At 33.8% G+C, this 26893-nt stretch overlaps 1 protein-coding gene and 1 pseudogene across 1 annotated transcript in view; one reads left to right on the top strand and one right to left on the bottom strand.

The window, feature by feature from the left end:
• LOC141835989 (acyl-CoA hydrolase 2-like) overlaps positions 1-26893 on the bottom strand; it is a 58008-nt gene that overhangs the window by 20399 nt on the left and 10716 nt on the right. The window contains exons 7-8 of the mRNA XM_074723407.1: positions 18801-18878; positions 7604-7691 (exon numbers count right to left, since the gene is read on the bottom strand). Of these exons, the coding sequence (XP_074579508.1) occupies positions 7604-7691; positions 18801-18878 (166 nt within the window). The remainder of the gene's footprint in view (positions 1-7603; positions 7692-18800; positions 18879-26893) is intronic.
• LOC141836003 (uncharacterized) lies at positions 13016-14227 on the top strand (annotated as a pseudogene).

Raw genomic sequence — 26893 nt, 5'->3', positions numbered from 1 at the left:
TGAACAATATTGATTGGCAAGACTAGCATATGTTAGACTCCTTGGTTTTACCAAACATCCGATCTTAATTGACTGAAAATATTGGGATATTGAAAGTTAACATATGTATGTTGGTTAAAGATAACTATTTCATCAGAAGTGATGTGCCATAAGATTTCATGTAGTTTTATACATGTCAAGGAAGATTTCATTGCAGCTCGAGTGTAAGTTTCGTTCGACTTGAGGTATTCAAGTCATTTTAATTATGGAGACTTATACTTTGACATATTAAGCAAACATCTTATGGAAATGTGAACCCGAGATGATTGGATATAAGTCAAAGTACCCGAAAGTGATTGAGTAGCCAACAGAGGATTCATCACTCCTTTTATTAGGAGACATATACCCTCTAGTCACTCATCGGGATTGTTACTCGTAAGTATTTCGCCAAAACAAAAATACGTCAAGAGGATGGTTCTCTTAGACAGATGTTTTGAGTAACTTGAATCCGTAGGACAAGAAACTACTACTTGGGCTAGGTATGACGTAATCAGCCTAGTGGGACTGACACATAGACTATGTCCTGAACTAAACGAGTATAAGATGTGTGAAAGGAAAAGATGCACGAACAACTGTAGCTACTGAAGGGTTTAAAAGCGATTCTGGAATCAACTGTGATTTTTTAATTAATTGGAGGTCATGATGTGCTATTCGGTGTCACTCATGATCGATCTGTAATTACTAGTTAATTATGTACGGTCAACATAAACCGAGAACCTATAAGGTCACACGCACTATGAGTTTCTCCAAGGGACAAAATGAGTTTGAAAATTGGATTCTCAAATCAAGAGAGATTAAGTCTAATTGGACCAGACGAAGGGTAAATATAGAAGATATTTTACTAGAACGGAATCGCGGATGGATCACGTCTTTTGAAGACAAAGTGGACTCTCTTTGGTTTAATTATAAACCAAATTAGTTTAGTTTTAATTAAAAGTGGTTTGGTTTTGAACCAAACTTAAGGCCAACGGTTTGGACTTTGGGTTAACAGATGCAGGTTTTTGGTTCGCGAACCAAACTCGTTAGAGATCTATAAATACATCTATAAAGAATAGTTATATAGTGGATTAAAAGCCTAAAGGTTAGGTTTTTAAATTAGCCCCCTTTCTTCTCTTCTAGCCACCCAACTCTTCTCTATTATCGTCGCCCACCTCTTGGTGGAATTGTTGCCATCGGCTAAAGAAGCCTTCTCCAAGCTCAACTCCGGCAAAGGTTCTTTCCATAGGTCAGTAACCTCCCAAGGTCGGCTTTTCCCCGAGCCAAAGGAAACTACAACCAGCAGTAGAAGCCAGGAACAAGAGAAGAAGCAATGGTTATTTCTCCGCCACGAGGTATCTTGTATTCCTTTCGCTTTGGCTATTGTTTTGGGGCAATTGTTGTTGTTGGAATCCCACGTCATTAGGTTCGCTGTCCTTTGTTGATAGTGAACCGTTTGACCTTCGAACGTGTTGGGATCGTCCCGGTGTAATACGCGTGTTTTCACTTTTAGGAAACATGCGCAGCGGAAATAAAACAACAATAATTATATAAATTATCACAACACACGCATGCATAGCTAGGAAACAGTAAGTACAAGACATAGAAGAAATTTAAAATTTTGTAGAATTAATTATCTACGCGTATCTGGCGTATGACGCTAAGCGGGAAGGGCATCAATCGCACGGTCCTCGTCGGAGTCCCACCTCTACTGGTGATCCACGCTAAGTGATCTTCAGGATGGCTTCAAAAGTCTCAAGTTGCGTCACAATCTTCGGTACTAGCCAATGAACAGTAACGACCGATACGAAAGAAAACTCTAATATTGAAAACACGCAACACACGTTGCGATCGTTTTCGAGGCTTTCTTTCTATTGCCGAGAATCACAATTCCGACAATACAAAAACCAAAAAAATGACCGGAACAATTTTTGGGAAATGAAAATGTAGCGGGAGAAGAGGGAAAGAGAGAAGCTACCTGCTTTCGGCTCCTTCTCCGACAATTGACTCCTCCGACGATCGGCAAAGCGCGTGCGAGCCCGACAGTCACAGCGGCAGCGAAAAATAAAGGTGGGTAGGGTTTGGCAGAGCTAGGGTTTTTCTTCTCTCTCGCTTTTTTTTCAATTGCCTTAGCCCTCCTCCCTTCTTTTACCCGCAACTAGCGCGAAGAAGGCAACGAGGAAATCGGAACCACGATGGCGGCATCCGTCCGCTGCGTCGGAGGCAGTCGTTGCACAAGAAGAGCGGGTCGCAATCGAGAGATCGCGGCATGCGTGGCCGAGCCGAGAGAAGAGAAATAAAACCAAATTTTGATTGAATCGGATTTGATTCTGGCACTGTAACAGACCGGTTCATGTTTGGTTTACTTGGTTCAACAACCAAACGACCTCCGATTTGACCTAAAAAAATTTTGTTTGATTCGTTTTCTCGAGACAAATCTTCTCATCCCTTTTATTTTACCAAAATAGTTTCCATTATAAATCAAACCAAGTTTGTTCAATTTTGGTTCAATATCGAATCATTTTGGTTCAATAACCAAGCTTCTTTTGATTTGAATCAAATCAATTTTTCTCGTTGTTTGGTCCAACCAAATCAGCACTCTCTCGATCTGAGAATTCAATTCTAAAACTCATTTTAAGTCTTTCAGAAAACTTCTTGTTCATGTTATCTAATAGATTTCCGATTGTATTGGTCGTCCATAATTAACCATTAATTGCGGAACGATCATGAGTGGCACCTAGTAGTACATCATGATCCCCAATTAACCGGAAAATCAATGATTGATTTCAAAAGAATTTTTAAACCTTTTAGCAGCTTTAATAAACGTGCCTCGTTCCTTCACCGTCTTATACCCACTTGGTTCAGGACATGGTCTGTCTGTGTCAATCCCCACTAGGCTGACTATGTCACACCTAGCCCAAGCTCCTTTCTTGTCCTATAGATTTGAGTTACTTGTACATGTTTCCAAGAGTGTCATACTCTTGACATGTGTTGCTTTGGCCAAAGACTTTCAGTAACAATCCCAATAAGCGGTCGTAGGGTATATGTCTCTCTTAACAGAGAGCGATGAATGCTCTGTGGGCTATTCAAACATTTTCGGACACTTCGGCTTATACCCAATCATCCCAGGTCCATATCTCATCAGAGATATCTACTTAAGATGTCAAAGTATAAGTCTCCATGACCAAAGTAACTTGAATACCGCAAGTCCAAGAAAACTCACACTTAGCTGCATTGAGATCTTCATTGATATATGCATAAAAAACCGTATGAAGTCTCAAGGCAGGTTACTCCAATGAACTGATTACCTTTAATTAGCATCTAGGTTTAACTCTCAACATCCAATGTCTCCAGCTAGTGAGATCAACTACTTGTCGAACCAAGGAGTTTAAATGTGATAGTCTTAACAAAATCGATGACGTTCGTAATCGTCAATTCATCGACTAGGGATAATTTCAATACATTCATAATTACTAATGTAGAGATACTCACAAGTTATGATCCAATCACAAATTCTCTCATGCTATAAATCGTATTGCGAATATTCAGTAATTAAGTTTAAGATCTAATCAAACGTAAGAAATTACGCACTTAAAAAGTGAATTTTATTTATTATTAAATAATTTAACAATATAACCATAAGGCGATTACCTTAGGACACCTCTCAAATATAACAGAACGGTGGTGTGATCACCTCTGTTCAATTCGATTCGTATCGTCAGGTTGTTTTAAGCCACGGAATACATAATCAGATGATAAGTCCTCTCTCGGATAGTTAATCTCTCTTCTTTGACTTGTATCGAAACAGAAACACGACACGTGACTTAGAAAAGTCGTCTCGAAGAGATCTTGGCGTGGATATAAGTAGAGGTAACCTTTCTCAAGATTACTAGCTGTAGTTTTCGCTTCACGTCATCCAAAAGGTATAAATTATTTATACAATTTTCTATGATTGTGTTTTCATGTGTGTATATCCTCGTGTGAATTTTATACGTAAATAGTAATAAATTATTTATTATGCTTCCGCTGCATGTTTAGAGAAACATAAAATTTTAAAATATACATACTGAAACCCAACAAGTCCAACTACGCATGCATGCACTAAGTCATCAAAACAATTTAGTCAAATCACCTTGACGAACGAAAACATTAGAATGCAAAGGTTTGGCTATACTTGGGAACAACATCATAAGAACACATCCAAGATATTACTTTTGTATTTCATGCACATGAAGACCATCAAAGGTAATTTGGTCAAATCACTTTGATGGATAGTCCTAATAACACAATATATTCTTATTCTTATATTTTATGAATGGCAAAACCATCCACGTAATTTGGCCAAATCAAACAAAAAAATAAATAAATACATTGCGCTCTCATAAATCCAATAGCATCCTTATTTATCCAAAATCATAATATTTAGGCTGTCAAAAAATTCTAGAATGAAAAAGTTTAACTTTGATAACATTAAGGGTTACTTTAGGTATCTAAAAGATAAAAGGCGAGAGAATGTGCACTCTTTGGGATTTCTAAAAATTAAAGTTACCAGATGTTTAGATATGTAAAAAATATATCTGTATGTATGTTGAAATAGTTTACATAATGCAACCTCTAGGTTGTTTTAAAGGGATAGAATGCAAATTCAAAAACAAAGTTTATAATTTCAACTAAAGCACTCAAATATAATATACATACATTTGTTAAGCAATCACTCAAGTTAGTTTAAACTGCATAAAATAGATCATTCAATATTTGTCTCACAATGTATTGGAATAGATCAACAATTCTTTAACAAGTAGTGACGTACAAGATATTGCAAAAAAACAAAATACATATAAAAGTTAAATTTTTATTAATGATTTTGTAAGGATTGGAGGTTAAGTGTTCAACTAATTAAGAGCCCCATCCACAACCCATCAAAGTTATGTGCTTCTTGTAAGGACAAGGGCATGGCTTTCTTGTGTCCAACTTAATGTAGTTTTTATGAGAAGATGAGGTGGCACTTAAAAGAAATAAGAACATGGTATTTGACCATGTATAGCCACATGGATAAGATTAGATGGTGCTAAAAGGAGATAAGACCATGGTATGACTATTTATGTCCATAGATTTCGTGGATAAGGCGGTAAGAATAAGATCTATCAAGAATAAGCATGAATTTTTATTTTTATAAAACGGAGAGAAGCGGTGATTGTGGAAACTTGGACAAGAACTCAAACTTGAAGAAGGGAGAGGGTTTGCTAAAATCTTAACAAAAAATTGCTTACTAGAAAAGAGAGTTGTGAAAAGAAGAAAGAGGAAGAAGAAAAGAAAAGAAAAAAGGAGAAAGAGGAAAGAGGAAAGGAGAAAGAAAAAGGGAAGGAGTAGAAGAAGAAAGAAGAGGAGAAAAGAAATTAGGAAGAGATGGTGCTTCTCTTGTTAGAATGAAAGTTAGGAAAAGTCTACCACAAGAAAAAGGAAAAAGAGAATAGTTGGTATCTACAGGGTAAGTATAAGGTCCCTTACTAATCTTCAAGCTATTTAAATATCAAGGTTTTTTCCTTGTGTTATATATTTTAATAGCTTGTTATATTTATCTTACAGGATGTGGCTGAATCACAAATAAGGCTAAAATAGAAACATTTTAAAAGTCTTGTCCACAAGGCATTTTAAATGATATATATACATATACTATTTGAAGGGGAGTCTTGGCGCAACAATAAAGTTGCTTCCGTGTGACCTGAAGGTACAGATTCATATCTATTGGACATGTTAACATGATTTTGATATGTTATATGGAACTAGTTCTAGTAGTGTTATATACTCCTAGACCAATCACCGAGCTTGAATGTGACAATTATGGACTTGTAGCACCAAGGTTAATTGTGGTCTTAGACTAAATTTGAGATGGTAGTTAATTAATTAAATGGAATTTGTGATGTCATTTATTAATCTAGTTGATTTTGTAACATTGCTTTTATACTACCAAATTCGTTTACATGGAAAATATAACTACATATTTTTTTAAAAGCATTAATGATATCTCCGTTGGATATGTAAATCTTGAAAATAAAATCCTTATTAGGTGTATACTAATTATGTAACTTATATGATTTTTCAAATATATCTGCTATTTAATTTTAATAAAGTAGATACATCTCATGATACAGCATAATTTGTCTATTAATATCCTAAATAATCTCACTAATTATAATTATGATTAATTATATTCCAACTCATTTGTTCTATTCCTAATACCTTCTATATCTATATGTTGTTCAGATAGGTATATGGTGTTTGCTCATATCATCATTTGTGGCATAACAAATTTAGAAAAGTCACATTACTTTTTTGAAGTGGAAGTTGCCTATAACTTTGAAGAAATATTTATATCTAGAAAACATATCTATCTTTTGCAAGAAATCTATCTACTTGAAATGCATCCAAACTAACAATGATTATCTCGAATTAAAAACAATGGTGAGAAGATAATTATGACATTGAAGATTGTTCTAGTTATCAAAGACTAGTAGAGAAGCACATTTATGTGTCAATTACTATCCTAGATATCCCTTTTATCGTTAACTTGTAAGCCAATATAAAATAGCATTAGAAAGTAATGTGAACAATTTTGCTCTATGAAAAACATAAATGTCTAAATATCCAAGAATTCTCTAACGTTGATTATGTTGGACCTATGATAGAAAGCTCATTTTGCAATTTTGTTTTCATGTTGAAGTTATTTAGTAATATGGAGATGCAAGAAGCAAAGTATTGCAAGCTTGCATTAAACTCGTTGACTTTGACTACCATTGTATCATCATGGCATAAACTTCTTTAGAGGAACCTATTGTTACTATTTTTCCCAAACCATTTAACGGAAGCTAGTCATGATTGATATCTAAGCGCTAGTTTAAGGGGAGTGTTAGAAGCAATATATTAAGAAAGAATGGATTTAGCTTCATATTGTTATTTTCTAACATATGACTAGGCTTAAAGCATATATACACATGGGTTGTAATCTTTGAGTTAATATTACAAAATTACTTTTCATTATAGGAGATACATTAAATTGTAATATTTGAAGCATTGGTGCACATAAATTGAGAAATCATAGTTAGTTTTTAGTTGCACTCGCCCAGATGCAAAGAAGACAAGTTTTGATACTGTTGCCCTAGCTTAATTTCGGAGATTTATGTTTGTTTGTTCATGAAGCATTCCAGGACAATCTTGGCAACTAATATTACAATCCAATCTATAGGTTTGCAAATTGCAACCACAACATATGTAGAATATTGATTTTTTTATATATTACATGCATTGAGATTGAAATAAGGTTCAATAATCATGCTGCTAAATTTGCAGTTTCATAGTATATGTTTATTTAGACAATAGGTATTTCCACCATTCAATCATGAAATAAGATGATTGTTTTTCATATCTCAGTATCATCAAAATTTATCCATGCCAAGCTTCTATAATTAGTAACAAGAAAGTAAAACACCGAAATATTGCATCCTTAAGTAATCAGAGAATAGTATAAAAGACTCGACCACAATTTATGTTAAATGCATATATGCAAACAATAGAGAGAGTCAGAGTCTACTGTTGATATCACCAGCGACAATAAATACTGCATGCAAACTATGTGCAAGTTTAAAACAATCCACTGTTTTACAAGCTGCTGCCAGTGCCTACAAGAACAAAAAACAGTTTAGAAGTATATTAAAACTGTAAAAAAAACAAGCTATTACTGGCATTTGTCTATAGTATAAGATCATAGATCAAAAAAAATAGTGAGCATGTCAGGAAGAACCACTCCTAACAAGGGATCCACTTCTAGGGAGAGGAGACCATCAGAGAATGAAGATGAAAAGGAGGAAAGATGTAATCTTCCTGCCACAAAAGAGTATATTACTGGCAAACCTTAAAACATTCATGTCCAATTAGTCACTAAGAAAATAAATGGGTAACCAAAACTCAAGTATATTACCAGCAATAAACTGGCAAACCCTAAAACATTCATGTTCAATTACTCAGTTCGACTTGTTCACCAAGTTTAGTAAGTGCGCTTTTGGCCACAGAGTGTTGGTTTCCTAGGTCAAGTTGTGTCAAAAGATGGTATATTGATGAATACCCACAGGATAGAGGCTATAAATTTTTGGAGTCGACCAAAGAATGTGCAGGAGGTTTGCAATTTCCTTAGGCTAGCAGGATATTGTTGTCGCTTATTGAATAGATTTCCAAGTCATGGCACCCCAAATCCATCTAACAAAAGAGTGGGATAAAGTTCATTTAGGATGGCTCTTTCTAAGCAAGCTTTCAAGAGCTTAAGTGGAGATTAGTAACTGCATCAATGCTAGCTCTTCCTTCAGGTAAAGAAGGTTTCATCTTGTACATTGACTCTTCAATTCAAGGGCAAGGGGCTGTTTTAATGCAACATGGAAGGGTAGTTGCTTATGTTTCCCACAGCAAAAGGAGCATAAGCATTAGTATCCTATTCATAATTTGGGACTAGTTGTTATCGTATTCGCCTTGAAGATATGGCATCAATACTTTAAGAACTTCACTGACATAAGACTAAGAGCCCAAAATATCTTTTCGCTTAAAAGGAGCTAAATATGCATCAAAGAAGGTGGCTCAAACTCCTAAAGGACTATAATTGTAACATCCACTATTACACTGGAAAAGGGTAACATGGCAGTTTATGCTCTTGGTAAAAATTCATAGGGGCATTAAGGCACTTTAGAGTTGTTGTGTAGGAGCTAGTTGATCAATATTCCAAGTTAGGCTTAAGGCTGATCAGACACAGTATGGTATTCTAGCTAGCTTTGTAGCCTTGTCGCCCTTGCTGAGGCTAGTTAAGGATAGCTAGGCAGAAGACCATCACCTTCAGATTTTAAGTGGAGAGATGGAGGTGGGATTAGAACCAACATTCACTTATGTTGTGGATGAAGCCTTGTAATTTTGAGCCAGGGGTTGTGTTCCTGAGTCAAAGCCAATTAAGGATAAGTGTTTGAGAGAGGCACATTGTGCCTATTTTGCAATACTCGAATGTTTCATGACTTTAAAAGCATGGCTTGAAATCTCATACCATGCTAGGTGAAACTGTTCGAAACATATCGTTCCAGTAAATCACCGAAACTTGATACTACTCGGCACCAAAGTTCAAAATCTCGAGCCGTGCCATAGTTTCAGTCTTTCACTAGAAAGATATTGTTCCAGTATCATGCCAACACTATAATGCATGGTGCCGGTGAAAGATTGGAAGTTGAAAGAGGAAGGATATGAAGCAAAGAAATGAGACATTGTCTATACTAAGTGGTATTGAGTTTCAATAATTTACCAAAATGATATATTTTGACTGTTTCGTCCGATATGGTACAAGATTTAAATCTATGCTCGGCATAGATAATGCCTCTTTCCTATGTTTCATCTCTTTTCTTCCTCAACTCCAATCCATTACCGACACTATGCATTGAAACCTCTACATGATACTGAAATAGTATCCTTCCGGTCAAAAACCGAAACTTTGATGCAGCTCGAGATTTTGAACCTTGCTTAAAAGATCCAACTTATAGCGAGAAATGACTTTGTGACTAAGTGTTTGATTTATCAACAAGGTGAAAGAGCAGCGAATCACTGCATTGCTTCAAAATATCCCCATACCTTAGTAGAAATGGGAACGTACTATAAACTTTGTAAATAAACTTCCCACCACTCAAGAGAAGTATGATACAATCGAGGTTGTGATTTATCATTTGACTAAGTCAGACCACTTTCTACCTATTAATAAGTTTGACCCTTTAGATCATTTAGCTGAACTATATTGCAAAGAGAATGTCAAACTTCATGGGATGCTTAGTATTATGTATGATCGTGACCTTCGCTTCAATTCAAGATTTGGGTGTCTATGAAAGAATGTAAGGTACCAAGCTTAGATTCATCAATGTTTTCTATCCTTAAGTTAATGACCGATTGAAATACACTATTCAAACCATAGAGGATCTTTTACGTGATTGTGTGTTAGACTTCTGTGGCAAATGGGAAAATCATCTACACTTAGTAGAATTTGCATATAACTATAGTTACAATTCATTAATTCAAATGATACTATTTGAGACACCTTATGGGAGAGCTTGTAGATCTTAGTGATATAGAACAAAGTCAGTGAGCAACAACCATTAGGCCTACAATAAATGTAGAGGGATGCCAAACTAGTTTAAAAGATTGGGCAAAGGCTATTAACCTCCCAAAATCGCCAAAAGATTATGCAAACCGAAGGCATTAAGAGTTGGAATTTTCCATTGGAGATTATGTCCATCTCTATCAAAATTAAAATTTTAAGCCATGTAAGAGTGTTGATCCTACACTAGAACAAAATAATTTCAATATTTTGATTTTTAAATATAAATGTATATTAATATTAAAAAGAATTTTTGTTAATATTTGATTGCTATAAATGTTTTTCTATATTTTAGGTGTTGATTGTTGAGTTCGATAAAATGATAATGAAGTAATTTTGTTTGAAATGGACATATATTATTTTTATATAATTATAATTACTAATGGGGGAAAAATAAAAAGAATTAAATTTTGATAGAATGAAATACTATATTTTAGTTTTAAACTATATTTTAAAATTTTTAATTAAATTTACTTAATTTTAAAATTATTAAATTTCTAAAAAATATATATAAAAAATTTGACTAGTCCTAAATTAAATTTGAAATTTTCAGATCTAAGATTTTTTTGATAGAATTACATTTAAATTTGAAAACAAAATTTCTTAAAACAAAATAATCTTGTCTAATCAATCAAATTATGTCTATTGCAATCATAATTAATCTTCCAACATTATACCAACGTTACAAAAGTTAGAACATGAAAAATGTTCACTGATATTAAATACTAAATTTTATCTAATTTAAATTTTTAGATATTATATTTTTAAAAATTAGATATAAAATTAAGCTAAATGAAATTAATATTTTGAATTTTATATTCGTGTAAAAGTTAGTTTAGGATTAAATAAAGTTTATCATGTACATGATCAAGTGGGTTCAAACCAAACTCTTTTGAATTTATTTTTTTCTATTTAAAACAAAACCAAATTTATAGAATAAAGTATTTAATTAGGTTGGATATATTTTTTTGGGTTAGAAAGTATTTAGTTATTTTATTAAAGTAAGTTATATTTTCTTTTTCTTTCTCCCCTTTTCTCCATTCTGTATTCACTCGCAATCTGCACATGTCCCACCCGTGTCTGAGACCATCTACTTCTTGTAATCTCCAACCGGCCACCCATAGTCACTTGTTGTCCACGACCACCCGCTACGTCCACAATTCTCCTACCTATTTACTCCCCACAGTTTGCACCCATTGCACCCACAACTATTTGTAATGGCCCGTTACTTGTAGCTGCTAGCTGGACACCCATGACCGCCCGCTTTCCATGATCACCCATAACCCGAAGACCCCACAGCGCTCGCCGCCTACAACAACAACCACACTTACTGCAATCACGCAATTGTACCCTCTCTGTCCTTGACAACTTCTTCCTCTCCACTCTTTCAGTCTTTCTTCTTTATTTTTTTTTCTTTTGCTTCAGCCTCTCTTGCTTCGATGTCTCAATGTTAGTGCCAAGAGATTACATACCGATCGATGGATCATTCGATAAATTTCACCCATGTCAACTCGGCATTTCATATGATGACCTTTGCGTATCCTTTATTAAAGGTATGAAATGATTAAGATTAAAGAGAAGTTAGCCCATAGGTTTATTGGACCATTCAAATATTTGAGCGAGGAGGTCCAATGTGACCTATAGAGTATAGGCTTGTTTTACCTCCTTTGTTAGATTGGATGCATAATATATTCCATATATCAATGTTGTGAAAGTCCATACCAAACCAAACTCATATTCTGGAGACTTTAATAACACTACTTTATTCACCTACGAGTTACAAGTAACTTCTAATATATATTTTAAACACAAAAAGCACTTCTTTCATAACAAAGTTGTACGGCTAGTGAAGGTCAGTTGCCACTTGACACTTGTCAATACCACTCCCATCAAGAAGCTACCTAGAAGAGTGAGGATGTCATATGAGTCATATATCTTCACTTTTTTGTTTCAGGTACCAAATTTGGAGACTAAAGTTTTTTAAGGGGGGAAGGATGTTATAACAATAATAATAAGAGGGGCTACATGGAAGGCGAAGCTTATGACTACGAGTGTGATTATCGCCTCGTCGAGATGAGAGGTTGCCATCGCCCGCCCCCCTCAACAGTGCAGTAGAGGTCGTTGCCCACCCCTGTAGGTTGGATAAAGGGGGTGCCACACCCTTCCATGCAAGCAAAACACCAACGGCTGCCTTGACGTTTAAACATCCTGATGGGGCACAACCCTTTCGTGCTCTCTAGCAAGCAATCCATGTAATCGCCGTTGTTGCCTTTCTCTGTCAAGCTGCCCCAAGCACCCTCACAAACTAAAAGTTGCCCATCTACTGCCCCATCTATCTTTTTCCACCAGCCTAATGTCTCCATCTATGTCATAGCCGCCTAGGCACAATCATCCATTGCCCTGACAACATATATCTAGCTCAGCATATATCCAGCCTTCATTAACATCTATAAATATATTGTAATAGTTGTAACTTCCTTATTAATATTATAGCTGTAAATATATTGTAACTAGTAGTATAGCTGTAACTTCCTTATTTAGACATGTAATTACTAGAAATCAGCTTAGATCTATGGCTGAAAATAGCCCTATAAATCTCTAACATGTTCTATATAATGAGAAGAACTCTCATTGTGAGGGTATTCAATCCAATTGACATGGTATCACAGCTTTAATTCAGAATTTTTGAGTGTCGTCGTGTGAAGTCGAGATCTTGGTTCCAATAATATTTCTAGTATTATGGTTAGCGTTATTTCAGTTCAATCTTTTGGACTCTTGGGTCTCTTGATTTTCAACACTTTTTGTTGCATTTGGTGGGTTACATTTTGAGTAATGGGTATCATGTCAACTAGCAACTTGGATATTTTTGGTGTGCATTTCACAGGCAAGAATTATTCTACCTAGGAATTTCAATTTCGTTTATTTGTGATGGGAAAAGAACTATGGGGTCACATCGATGATAGTGATCCAGCACCTACTGTAGCTTTCTAAATTGGATTAGTGGGAAGTCAAGGATGCTCGAGTCATGACATGGATTTTAGGATCAGTTGATCAGTTCCCAATCTAAGGCCATATAAGACAACTAAAGGCATATGGGAGTATTTAAAAAAGGTTTGCAATCAAGACAATACAACCAAACGTTTTCAATTAGAATACAAAATTGCTAGTTACTCTCAGGGTGATCCCTCCATTCAAGATCATTTTTCTGATTTGCAGAACTTATGGGATGAATATGTAGACATAATTTATGCCAAAGTGTGAGTGGACTCTCTTTCTGTGGTTCAAGAGGTGCATGAATAGAGTAAGAGAGGTTAGTTTTTGATGAAACTATGTCTCGAATATGAGGCAACCCACTCTAATTTGATGAATCGTGCTCCTTCTCCTTCTTTGGATGTGTGTTTTGGAGTTGCTTCGTGAAGAGCAACGTCTTGCAACACAAACAATTTTCCATCAAAACAAAATGCATAATAATGCAATTGCTTATGCAGCTCAAGGGAAAGGCAAGAGTAAAGACATGCGACAAGTTCAATGCTATAGCTGTAAGGAATACGAACATATTGCTGCTAATTGCAACTATTGTAAGAAGTCTAGGTATATTATCAAAGAATGTCCTACTCGCCCTTAGAATTGTCAAGCTAATCAGGCTGCAATTAATAATCAAGCTGTTGTTACTCCTGAAATGGTTCGACAGATGATTACTACAGCCTTTTCAGCCTTACGACTTCAAGGTGAGCGTACTACACCATCTTTATCTTGGCTTGTGGATTCTGGTGCATCCAATCATATGACCAGTTCCCTTAAGACTGTTAGCAATGTTATAAAATATCATGGAAATATTCAGATTGCTAATGGTAGTAAGTTACCTATTCATGCTATTGGGGATATTAATTCTTCAATCAAAAATGTTTTGATATCTCCTGAGCTTTCTACGAGTCTCATTTCTGTAGAATAATTAGTTGATAATAACTGTGATGTTCGATTTTCTCGTGACGGTTGTGTTGTACAGGATTAGGTGCCGAGGAAGATACTAGTGAAGGGGCCTAAAGTTGGGCATTTGTTTCCTTTACACTTTTCTATTCTCAATTTTATTTCTTTAGCTTGTTTCACTGTAAACCAAACAAGTGAAGTATGGCCCAAATGTTTAGGCCATCCTAATTCTATTGTCTTATCTCACTTACTAAATTTTGATTTATTGGGCAATAAAGATCAATTTTCTTCTCATCTTTCTTTTGATTGCTCTACATGTAAATTGGGTAAAAGTAAGTCTTTCTTTTCCTTCTCATGGTAGTCGTGCAAAAAGCTATTTTGATATGATTCAAAGAGATGTGTGGGGTGTTGTGTTGTGCAAAATCAGGTGTCGGGGAAGATACTAGCGAAGGGGCCTAACGTTGGACACTTATTTCCTTTACACTTTTTCATTCCCAATTTTAATTCTTTAGCTTGTTTCACTATAAACCAAACAGGTGAAGTATGACAAACGTTTAGGCCATCCTAATTCCATTGTCTTATCTCACTTACTAAATTTTGGTCTATTGGGTAATAAAAACCAATTTTCTTCTCATCTTTCTTTTGATTGCTCTACATGTAAATTGGGTAAAAGTAAGTCTTTTTCTTTTCCTTCTCATGGAAGTCGTGCAAAAAACTATTTTGATATGATTATAGTGGGGTGGGGTATTACTCCTATTATATCTCATACCAATTACAAATACTTTGTCACATTCATTGATGATTACAGTAAATATACTTGGATTTATTTTCTTCGTTCTAAATCTGAGGTTTTTTCTGTCTTTCAAACATTTGTAGCCTATATTGAGACTCAATTTTCTTCAAAAATCAAAGTGTTAATATCTGATTCTGGTGGCAAATATATGTCTCATGAATTTCATGATTTTCTCCAATAAAAGGCATTGTTTTCAAACACTCTTGTCCTTATATAGCTCAGCCAAATGGTGTTGCGAACGTAAGAACCGACATTTGTTAGATGTTCAAACTTTATTGCTTGAATCTTTTGTTCCATCTAAATTCTGAGTTGAGGCCTTATGTACAATAGTTTATTTAATTAATTGCTTGCCTTCATGTGTCTTAAACTTTAAATCTCCATATTTTCATTTTTTCATAAGCATCCTAACTATCTTGCCATATATACTTTTGGTTGTGTTTGCTTTGTTCATTTGCCACCTCATGAATGCAACTTTCTGCTCAATCTGTTAAATGCGTGTTTATGGGCTATAATACTTCACACAAGGGTTATGTTTGCTATGATCCATGTTCTACCAAGTTTCGTATTTCTCATCATATTGTTTTCTTTGAAAATTAATATTTCTTTTCTACTCCTGCTGAATCTTCGCCAGAGCCATCTATCCTTCCTAGTTTTGATGAGGTACCTACTACCTTTGACTGATTCAAGCCTAGCTTTGTGTATCAACAATAATAGCGTCCAACTTTACAGCTTTCTAAGCTTGACCCGACATTTGAGCCTGTTCCACCTCCTTCCTCCACAGACAATCATCCCTCAAATGTCATTCCATGGCACTCTTCTAGAATCACCTGTCCACCTGATTGGTACGAATTTTCTCATACATCTCTTCATACTACTTTGTCTACTATTCTTATTCCTTCATGTTATTCAGAGGTTGCTAAACATGATTGTTGGCGTATGGCAATGAAGGAAGAACTTCAAGCTCTTATGGACAATCACACCTAGGATATAATTCCTTGTCCTACAAATGTTAAAGTCATTGGTTGTAAATCGGCCTACTCCATCAAGCTCCGTCCTAATGGTACTCTAGATCGCTATGAGGCACGGTTGGTTGCCCTGGGTAACAAACAAGAGTATGGCATCAATTGTAATGAGATTTTTGCTCCGGTTACCAAGATGACAACAGTTCGAATGGTCATTTCAATTACTGCTTCACAAGGTTGGCCACTTCACAGATGGATGTTAAGAATGCATTTCTTCATGGTGATCTCAAAGAAGAGATATACATGGTTCTACAACCGAGCTTGTCTTTCTCCTCTTCTTTGGATGTTTATAAGTTGAAGCAATCTATATATGGGTTAAAACAAGCTCCTCAGGCATGGTTTGATAAATTTAGATCCACTTTGCTCCAATTTTCATTCAAGCAGAGTCAATATGATTCATCTTTATTTCTTTGCAAGACATCTACTGGTATTGTCATTCTCCTAGTTTATGTTGATGATAATGTTATCACTAAGCTCGATTCTATCTTAATTGCTCATTTGCTACGGCATCTTCAAGCCTCATTTCGTATGAAGGATCTCGGTCCTCTTACTTATTTCTCGGGTTTGGAAGTTCATACTGATTCTGAATCTGGTATTTTTTTCGCATCAACATAAGTACACATAAGATTTGCTTAATTTAGTTGGTCTCAAAGATACTTCTTTTGTAGATACTCCACTCAAGGTAAACACAAAGTACCATTGTGAGGAGGGTGAATTTATTTCTGATCCTACTTTATTTCGTCGATTGGTGGGCAGTTTGAACTATTTGACTGTTACTCGGATATTTCCTTTGTTATTCAGCAAGTTAGTCAATTCATGATAAATCCCCGTCATCTACATTTAGCTATTGTTCATCAACTCATTCGATATCTTCATCAGACATCTTGTTGTGGATTCTTCTTTCCAACTGGTTCTCCTCTCATCTTACTGCCTATGTGACGCTAATTGGGTTGGATGTCCTGATCCTCACTGATCTGTCACGGGTTGGTGCATGTTTCTTGGTAATTCCTTGATTTCTTGGAGGAGCAAGAAGCAAGATGTGTTTCTAAATCTTCTACGGAATCTGAATATCATGCTATCTCTGTTGCTTGTTCTAAGATTGTCTAGCTTCATAGCCTTCTAGCCGAGCTTGGCTTCTCTTAGTTTACTCCTACTCCGCTTCACGCTAATAACACTAGTGTCATTCAAATTGCTGCTAATCCTATTTACCATAAGCGTACTAAGCATATTGAGGTGGACTATTACTCTATTCATGAAGCCTTCGACACTCATATTATTTCTCTTCCTCATATTTCCATTGACCTCCAGATAGCTAATATATTTACTAAGGCCTTGACACAACAACGTCATCAATTTCTACTGGGCAAATTGATGCTTCTTGATCGGCCAACATCAATTTGAGGGGGGTGACAGCATATATCCAGCCCAACATATATCTAGCCTTCATTAATAGTTGTAAATATATTGTAATAGTTGTAACTTCCTTATTAATGTTATAGCTATAAATATATTGTAATTAAGGGGGCGTTTAGTTGGAAGTTATCGTTGATAACCTTGGTTATCTGTCCAAGGTTATCAACGATAACCTTATTTGGTTCAGGTTATCAACGATTCCCAAGTAATGCGACATCACCGCCACATCAGCAAAACGTCAACAAATGGATTATAAACCCGGAATGTGATTACCTTAGCAGCCTAAGATTTTCTGCAATTCAGGAGGTTAACGAAAATTTTTTTCATGATTACTTTTCGATTTTAAAATTAAGTTAATTAAAATGTACAGTAAAACCTAATTGAAACTGAGTTAATTAATTCAATAAATTTAAATTTAAATACTTATAAATTTAAAAAATTATATTTATTAATTTAATAAATTATTTTATTAAAATAATTATTTTAACAAATTATTTTATTAAAATATATATAAATTTATTTTAAATTTTAAAAAAAATATAAATAAATTATATTTATTTATTTTATATATTATTAATTATATTTATTAATTTAACAATAAATTAATGAATTATATTTATTAATTTAATAAATTATTTTATTAAAATAATTATTTTAACGAATTATTTTATTAAAATATATATATATTTATTTTAAATTTTAAAAATTATAAATAAATTTTATTTATTATTTTATATATTATTAATTTATTATCATCATTAATATTATTAATATTAATATTATTAATTTAATTTAATTTATTCTAAAATAAATTGAATCAAAGATAATATAATAAATATTAAACTAGTTATGTTTTATTCTCTCCAAATAAATAAGTTAAACCAAACAATATTAGATTATATTTTATATCCCATAATCTTGATTATGTGATTACCTAATAATGACATAACTAAGGTTATGCATGATAACTTGAACCAAACGCACCCTAAAAGTATAGCTGCAATTTCCTTATTTAGACATATAATTACTAGGAATCAACCTAGACCACTAAATCTCTAACTTGTTCTATATAATGAGAAGTACTCTCATTGTGAGGGTATTCAATCCAATTGACATGGCCCACTACCCCTCTTCTCTAATCATAGTAACACTTCTTTTCCCTTCCCTTCTCTATAAAAGCCTTGTCTCCCCTCCTACCACCATGAGTGTCCAATAACCCAAAAGGATATTTTGTAGTATCCTGTAAAGGACTCAACAAACATCTCAACTCTAGGAGGCTTACTGCCCCAGAGCTATCCTCAAGAATTTCCTAGGTGACTGATTGTATATCGCCTAAGTTATATGTACATCAAAGTAATCGTACATGCACATAAAGCTTATCATATTCTATTATCAAAAAGAATCAAATATCAAATATTTCTCCATATAGCAGATTTGAGGAGGGAAATTCCTGAGAGCATGCCTGTCCAATTAGCTGTCCTCCAAAAACTTGTCCAAATGATGGAGCATCTGGCAGCGTAAAACCTCTAAATATATCAACCTGTATATTGAAGATAAGGTTAGTTCTACCTAAGAAGACAGTTTGAAAATCACAAAATTAGGATCTGTATTTACATTTGCAGGACACACTTTAGATATAAAAGTTTGCATATAAAGTAGAGAACAAAGTTTCTTGCAAAAGATGCTCTGAGATAACCAAACAACAATATGTAACATTATCATACACAATCAACACTTCACACAAGTGCAAAGCCAGAGGAGCACAAAGAGAGAGGACATTTATTACATGAATCTTCATTCATTATGAATAAAAGCTACTTTTACATCATTGCTATTACCCAAATCTTTTTCCAACAAAAAAGGAAAACAACAGAATTGTATACCAAAGTAGCATGAGGTGACATTGGGACTGGAACCACTAGAGCCTTGAGTTATAGAATACCAGTTATCACCTAAAACCTCTCTAAGTTCTATGGATTACTTCAGCAATAAAACAGTTGTTTAATGCCAAAATAATGAATATAAATATTGTCCCATATTGACTATACAAGCCAGACATTGTTCCAACATGTCAAGACATACATCACTAGCACTGGTGATAGTTGACATTTTGGCTATATCGCATGATGCAAAGGAAGAGCGGAATGTCAAGCTTGATACAGGCAGCATAGAACTCAACACAAGTGATACATGCTACCTAATGATAAGATAAACTGTTGGGCAATGCTTAGTTAGAAGTTGGAAAGTTGGAAAATGGACATGCATATGTATATATATAATAATATGAAATACAAAAGAAGGCATTTATTTATCAAATATGAAAAATAAAAAAATTTAGAAATAAGACTTGCCCTAGTAGTCACTTGTTGGCCTATGCATTTTCTATTTACCCATGTATATATTTATCATCAACAACTATTGACAATCATGAGATAATTTCCAAATGGTTTCATATGCAAATACTATGACACCATTTTCGTCAAGAGGATAATTTCCATTAAATGAAGTGCCTGACATCTTCTTGTTCATCCTTTTCCCTTGCTTTAGATTTTTTTCTTCATTATCTTGTATTTTCTTGTTTATTTTATAATTTCACTATCATGTTTGTTTGAATATTTTGATATGCTAACAAATGTTTGAATAAAATACCACAAATACGAGCACAAGACTGAATGAAAAAGGAAGAGAGTCAGAATGTTGTGGGTTTAAGAGGACTTTTTAAAATCTCTAAAAAGTTAGGGATTTTTTAAATGTTACAATCTAGGAACATTTTGAACTTCTAGAGGGCTTTTAAATTGTTGCTATATACAACTAGGGGTGTTGTCAACAGACCATGGCTAAGTTAAACACAACATAAACCTGGTCAATCCGGTATGCCACCTCACAGTTTGTGTTGGTCACAGTCCATGACATCACACTCTCCAACCTAGCAAAGGTCCAAACCTAGATGACCTATGCTTGCGCTAGCTTAGGGCTGTCAAAAATTTGTAAAATACTAAACATATTGTTTTAGTAAAATAATAAATTCATAAAATAGAAAAAGAAAATAGAACAATAAGAAAATAGAAAAAAAGAAAAATATTATAAAAATAGAATAAAATGGATAAATATATATATGTAATTTTATTAATTAAAATTTTGATATTTACATCATTACTTACAATATTACATCTTAATTTTGATACACTAGGGTAAGTTTTGTTGAGCTATGTGGTCAATGTTAAGATCTCGCCTTTATCTTGTAGGTGCTCCTCTACATCCAACCAATCTTTAAAACATACACATATCTCTAAGGCATCCTCCTTTAAGCAACTTTTATTCTTGTCCACCATCTATTATCTACACTAAAATACAAATCAAATGCAACTATAGACATAGGAATGATTGTGTCAAAAGGGGCAGCCCGATGCACGAAGCTCCCGTCAATGCGGGATCCCAGGAAAAAGTCGAATCACATTGGGTTTATTGTACGCAGTCTTGTCTTGCATTTTGCAAGAGACTATTTTCGCTACTCAAACTCGTGACCTCAAGGTCACATGGTAACAACTTTATTATTATGCTAAGGCTCCCCTTAAATGATTAGTGTTAAAAAATGAAAAATAATAATAACTTAAAAAATTATCCATTACATAGGATCCTAATAATTTTTTTCAGATTGATAACACAACTTATTTTTTATAAAATAAGAGACTTTTTAATAAAATTCTAAAAAAATTCATACACACTTTTCTAAAAAACCTAAACAACCTTTTATGGAGACTAGCTATGCTATCATATCCCATAATTTATGGAATCATGATCTCATTATTTATGAAATATTTTTAGATTAATTTTTAGGGATTTTTATAGTTACAAAATATATTTTCCCACAATCACCCTTAAGTTGGTGAATAGATTCCCAGCTTGTATATAATAAAATACTGGCCTACTTAACCCTCCTTTAATAAGTATAACTACAAGTTGTCCAAGTATAGACACGTAAGAAGTACAAATCAACCTGCTCTCTAGTTTCTCCTTGATAAAGTGTTTGTTAATTATAATGTGTTTATTCAATCATGTTGTATCAAATTGGGAGCTATGTTAATTGCTTATTTATTATCACAATAAAGTCTCATCATGTCATCCCACTTCTAAGATGATCTTCAAAAGCAAACTAGTTCATAAACACCTTCAATCATTGCTCAGAATATTGCCTCTGCACTAGACCATGCTACCACATTTTGTTTCTTGCTCTTCATGTCACGAAGTTACCACCAAGAAAGGTGTAATATCTAGTGGTTAACTTCCTATCGACCATTAACCCAACATATATGCCTATAGCACCAAACTTCCATTTCTTTTAAATAGAATATTTCCTTTTCTAGTTTTTTTTTAAGATACTATAATACTTGGTAAGTTGCTTGTAATTAAGCTTCTTTAGGGTCATGCATAAATTGATTAATCACACTAACTACGTATGCTACATCCAATCGTAAAGTAAATAAGTTTTCCTACCAGATATTTATACATTTTCTTATCTACTGCAATATCTTCCTTTATCATTCTAAGTATGAGCTTTGGGTCTATTGAAGTAGCTATAATTTTGCTTATTGTCTTGCCTATTTTTTAGGAGATCTATAATATATTTTTGTTGAAAAATAAAAATACACTTCTTAAAATGAGCCACCTCAATCTCAAGAAAGTATTTCAATCATCCTAATACTTTGGTTTTAAACTCCTTCACCAAACATTAATTTAGAACTTAGAGATTATCTTCTTATCATCATTTCCTATCACAATTATATTACCAAATACACACACTAAGAGCATTGTCACTACCCCTCAAGAAAATTATTTAGTAAACAATGTGGGATCCCCTTGATTTTGTTTATATCCCATGCCAATTATAATTCTCATAAATCTATCAAACCATACCTATAGTGATTGCTTAAATCCACACAAAGCCTTTTACAATTTACATATAGTATAAGCATCTAAACTATTTCCATATCCTAATGGGACCTCCATATAACCTTTAGTTCTTTGTAAAAAAACTATTTTCGACATTAAACTATTGTGACTTCTAATTATTATTAACTGCTAATGATAGTAGAATTCTAAAAGTATTCACTTTTGCAACTAGCGCAAAAAACCCACTACATATCAATTTCATAGGTTTGAGTGTAGCCCTTGGCCAACCTTGCCTTATAACTTTCTATTGATAATTAGAAACAACATATTTGGCATTGCCTCAAATATTGATTAGACATTGGAAGTAATGATAGATGAAGCAAGAAGTATCCATCTTCCAGTATTTGAATTCTCCCCTTGAAAATAAGGTAAGGTTCAGTAATGTCCACAAACACATAAAACTTATTTAATGGAGGATAATAACACTTACACCCATTTTGAGTTGTGGAATAACCCGACATTTCAAGATAAAAAAGCTCATCTGTTCTTTAGCAAGTCCAGTCATCTTCCCTAAATCTTTATCCCAAGTATACCAATGAACAAGTACTTAAAAGCTTGTTAAGGTTACTAATAAGATATCTTAACTTCTTGATTTAGCTGACTATGTTGTAGCAATTGTTTCCACAACTTCTAACAATTTTATAAATCAAAACGAACTAAAAAATTGTTAAGAAAAATCAACAATCAAGTTTGTCTAACAAAGACAAAATGCCAACAATGAAGACTAGAAAAAGGAATCCGGTTATGAAGGTTGGTAAAAGATAATAGAAAAAACAATCAACAATCAAGGCCGACCAACAAAGATTAACCACCAATGATAAAGTAGAGAAAGGAATTCACCTATGAAAGTTTGGAAAAAGCAATAGAAAAAAATTGGCAATGAAAGCCAAGCAATATAAATACCAATAATAAAGATTAGAAAAAGAAAAATCCAACTATGAAGGTTAGTAAAAGGGGAAATAGACAATGAAAGCAAACAACAAAAATAAACCACCAATGAAGACTAGAGAAAATAATCCAAATATGAAGGTCGGTATAAGTAAGCAGGGAAGCGATGGAGATGACAATTGATGTGCAGAGGATGTGATGAAGGAAATAATGAGTGATAGGTGGTGGTAGTGAAATAAAATAGTTAGGTTCTGAGAATAATGGTGGTGGTGGAACAAAATGATGAAAGGTAGAGATGATAATACATGTACGGAGGATGCAATGAAAGAAACAATGTGTGATGACGAAAAGAGAGGGAAAATAACAATAAAGAGTAGTGATCAAAAATGATGCAAGGAAACAAATCAAGTTTTGAAGTACAAAAGATTCATCGATGAGGGAAATATAACTTAAGGATGATGGAAAATAAAAGGATAACTAGTACTAATACTAAATCATCAAGTTTCGGCTCTGATACCATGTCAAAAATTGAAAAAATATTAACTCAAAAACATATCCAATACATGGAATCCTAACCCCTTATCAAAAAAAAAACTCAATAAACTTCTCTAAAAAATAAACAACCAGCCTTTTAATGGAAACTAGCTACGCTATCATATCCCATAATTTATAGAATTATGATCCCATGATTTATGGAATATTTTCAGCCTAATTTTTAGGTATATTCATATTAGTACATCACAAACAATTTCAACTAAGCTAAGGTATATAAATGCATGTCTTTCCCATCACTTTAATAATTTAAGTCTTTGTAATTTTCTAAATTATTTAAAGAAGTTAGGTAGAAATTAAGTTTGTTTACCTCACTGTGAAGTTCAACTTCTGAGACTCCATTTGGTTGACTTGAAAGAGCACCAGCACAACTACAGCTCCTATAAAATATAAGCATTGTGCCCTAACTTCCTCAAGAAGATGGTACCGGAGGTTGTGGCTCATTGAATACATTTCATTTAATATATATCTGATTTTTATATTTTTTATGATTTTCTAATTCTAAATTTTCATAGTATTCGATTATAGTATTATAACCTATATATTTAATTGTATGCTCTAAAATAATGGTTTTATAAATAGTATCAGAAACATTAGAATAATATTTTTTTTAAATTTTCTACAATGATAATTTTATGAAATAGGTTATCATGTGTATAATTTTTAAACAAATCACTAATGGTGCATAATGCATGAAGCATTAGTTGTGAGGTTGAGCTACACAACCAAAAGTTTGTTTGTACAAGAATAAAAAATTTCTAATATGTTACACGGATTCCTAACATATATCGATCATTATGTTCTAATGAGTCAATACTGAACATTATTTTACCATAAATTAAGTTGAGTTCACCCTATACAATACATTAGGACATATTTTCTTTTAAAATTTAATCCTCTATTTTTAAATTATGTGTTAGAGAGTGATAACTAAATAAATCTATCTGGATTCATACACACACACACACACACAACTGTATTATGACAACTGATCCAAAAATATAGAAGTTAGTGTTCTTTTATATTTTTAAGATACAAAAATATTAATTAAATTTTTATTAATTTACCTCATGGAATATTTTTATTACGTCAAGATGCACTATGGTCCTAGATACTATTCTACATTGAGGTTGTTAATGTCTCACAAAAATATTCAAAAGTGACTTGAGTCAACCAATGAAAATGGTTATGCAGATATCATAATAAATTTTATGATATCTTTTCTCACTTCCTCATTTTAAAATATGAGGTTCGCAAGCTCTCCACTAGTAATGACCTTTAGTTATCCTAGTATCTTATAACTTTATGTGGTGATTAAGGAGGTTGATTCCACTAGAAGATTTGCAAGTAAGAACTTTCTTATAACTCTTGCACTATGCTCTTTCTTCACAATCTCTAAAGATGATGTTACATTGATCCTAAAGTTGGGTGTAATGTTTATGATTACAGTTTACATTATGTTAACGTTATTTGAAGAGGCTCCTATCCTGATCTACTCTGTGAGTAGCCTCAAGCTCATCTCTCACTTTGACACTTGCCACAATTTCTTCGACATGACGATGAGGAAAAGGTTGTCATTGACTCTATGGGACCTATTGGTAATTGTAGCCTTCAAGTCATACCCCCATGCCAACTTAAGCAGCAACACCAAAGGGGATACACCGACCTAGCCACTAGGTAAAGTTTGTTGGATCTCCAAATAATACAAATACAAAATAAGTTGAGATGTGTACTCATAGACCTAAGAAGATCCAATAGTTCTAGCTCTAGAGCGGGATGGTTCATGTTGTCTAGCATTAGAACCACAACTACAATGTTTCATTATATCCTAATATAAATTTTAAAAAAGATTAATGAAATATATTTTTAATAAATTTAATGCATTAATAAAAATTTTAAAAATGATTTTATCTTGATGTGAAAAGATGCATTGTCAAGGTGGAGAAATACTTACAACGTTAGTGGCACCCCCATGAGCAATTATGAGCATTAAATAGGGAGATTATTATAAACTAAATAATAAAACAATAAAATCGAAAGATTAGTAAGAAAACTAACGAGAATGAGTTGAGAGAATGAGGCATGATGAATTATGAATTGAGAGAATGTGAGTTATTTGCACAAGGGATGAGGGGTGCAATTCGAGAGTATTTATAGGGAAATTTTAGGAAATATTTAGAATGTTGTGAGGTTAATATGGTATTTTAGGCTAACATTAATCAAAGAGAAATGATAAACTACATGAAAACGCAGCATGAAAACACAGCATGATACACTATAGATCTGGGTCCCACATCCATGTAGTGTAGTGTATCATGCTGCGTTTTCATGTTGGGTTTTCATGTAGTGTATCATTTCTCTTAATCAAATAGCCCTAAACTAGTCATTTTATTTAAGATCAAGACTTATGTTAGTCTTTTTACAAATAACCTTACCCTAACCCTAGCGTGGGCCTAGTTCAACATGGGGTTACACTTGACCTAGCACGTAAGCTAAGTCATCTAGTTTGCCTTTAGTCTAGGTCGAGTTTGGCACAGCATGGCTCTATTTTTTGGGCATCGTTTAGACTATGCTAGGTAAAGGCCTGAACCAATTGACATTAATAGATACAACCAAGGTTTAAAATATCGAGCCGTGCTGAGGTTTCGATCCCAGACCGGAATGATACAGTTTCATACCATGCCAGTATAGTTTCAGTATTTTTAAAATATAAAATATATTAATTAAAATAAAAAATTTAATCTAAATATTTAAAAATAAAATATTTTTTAAAAAATAATAAAATAATTTTATAGATTTTAATAAAGTCTATTTAAATTATCCCCAACTATAGCTAGGAATTGATTATTAAATCTCAATTAAACCCTAAGTTAAAAACCAAAAAAAAAAAATCATGAGTCGCGACTACAGTGCCTCGATCGCGTGCGGAGGCATCGCCAGGCCCGCGCGACGCCTCCAGTGGCGTCGCCGAGCTCAGGCGGCGCCTCCGGAGGCATCGTCGAGGCCGCGCGACGCCTCCAGAGGCGTCGTCGTAGCCGCACGACGTCTCCCCGTCGGAATCGCTGGTGCCGATGATGTGCCGGTGTCGATGAGTCGACGAAACGAGAAATTTTGACCGTATCGCGCGATACGACTCAAAATTTCAAACCTTGGATACAACCATAT

Source organism: Curcuma longa, chromosome 10, assembly GCF_044706935.1.
Source record: "Curcuma longa cultivar G26 ecotype Majalengka, Jawa Barat chromosome 10, ITB_CL_G26_1.1, whole genome shotgun sequence".
NCBI classification, from domain to species: domain Eukaryota; kingdom Viridiplantae; phylum Streptophyta; class Magnoliopsida; order Zingiberales; family Zingiberaceae; genus Curcuma; species Curcuma longa.
The sequence above is the reverse complement of the archived record's forward strand: the minus strand, read 5'-3'. Positions and strand labels throughout refer to the sequence as shown.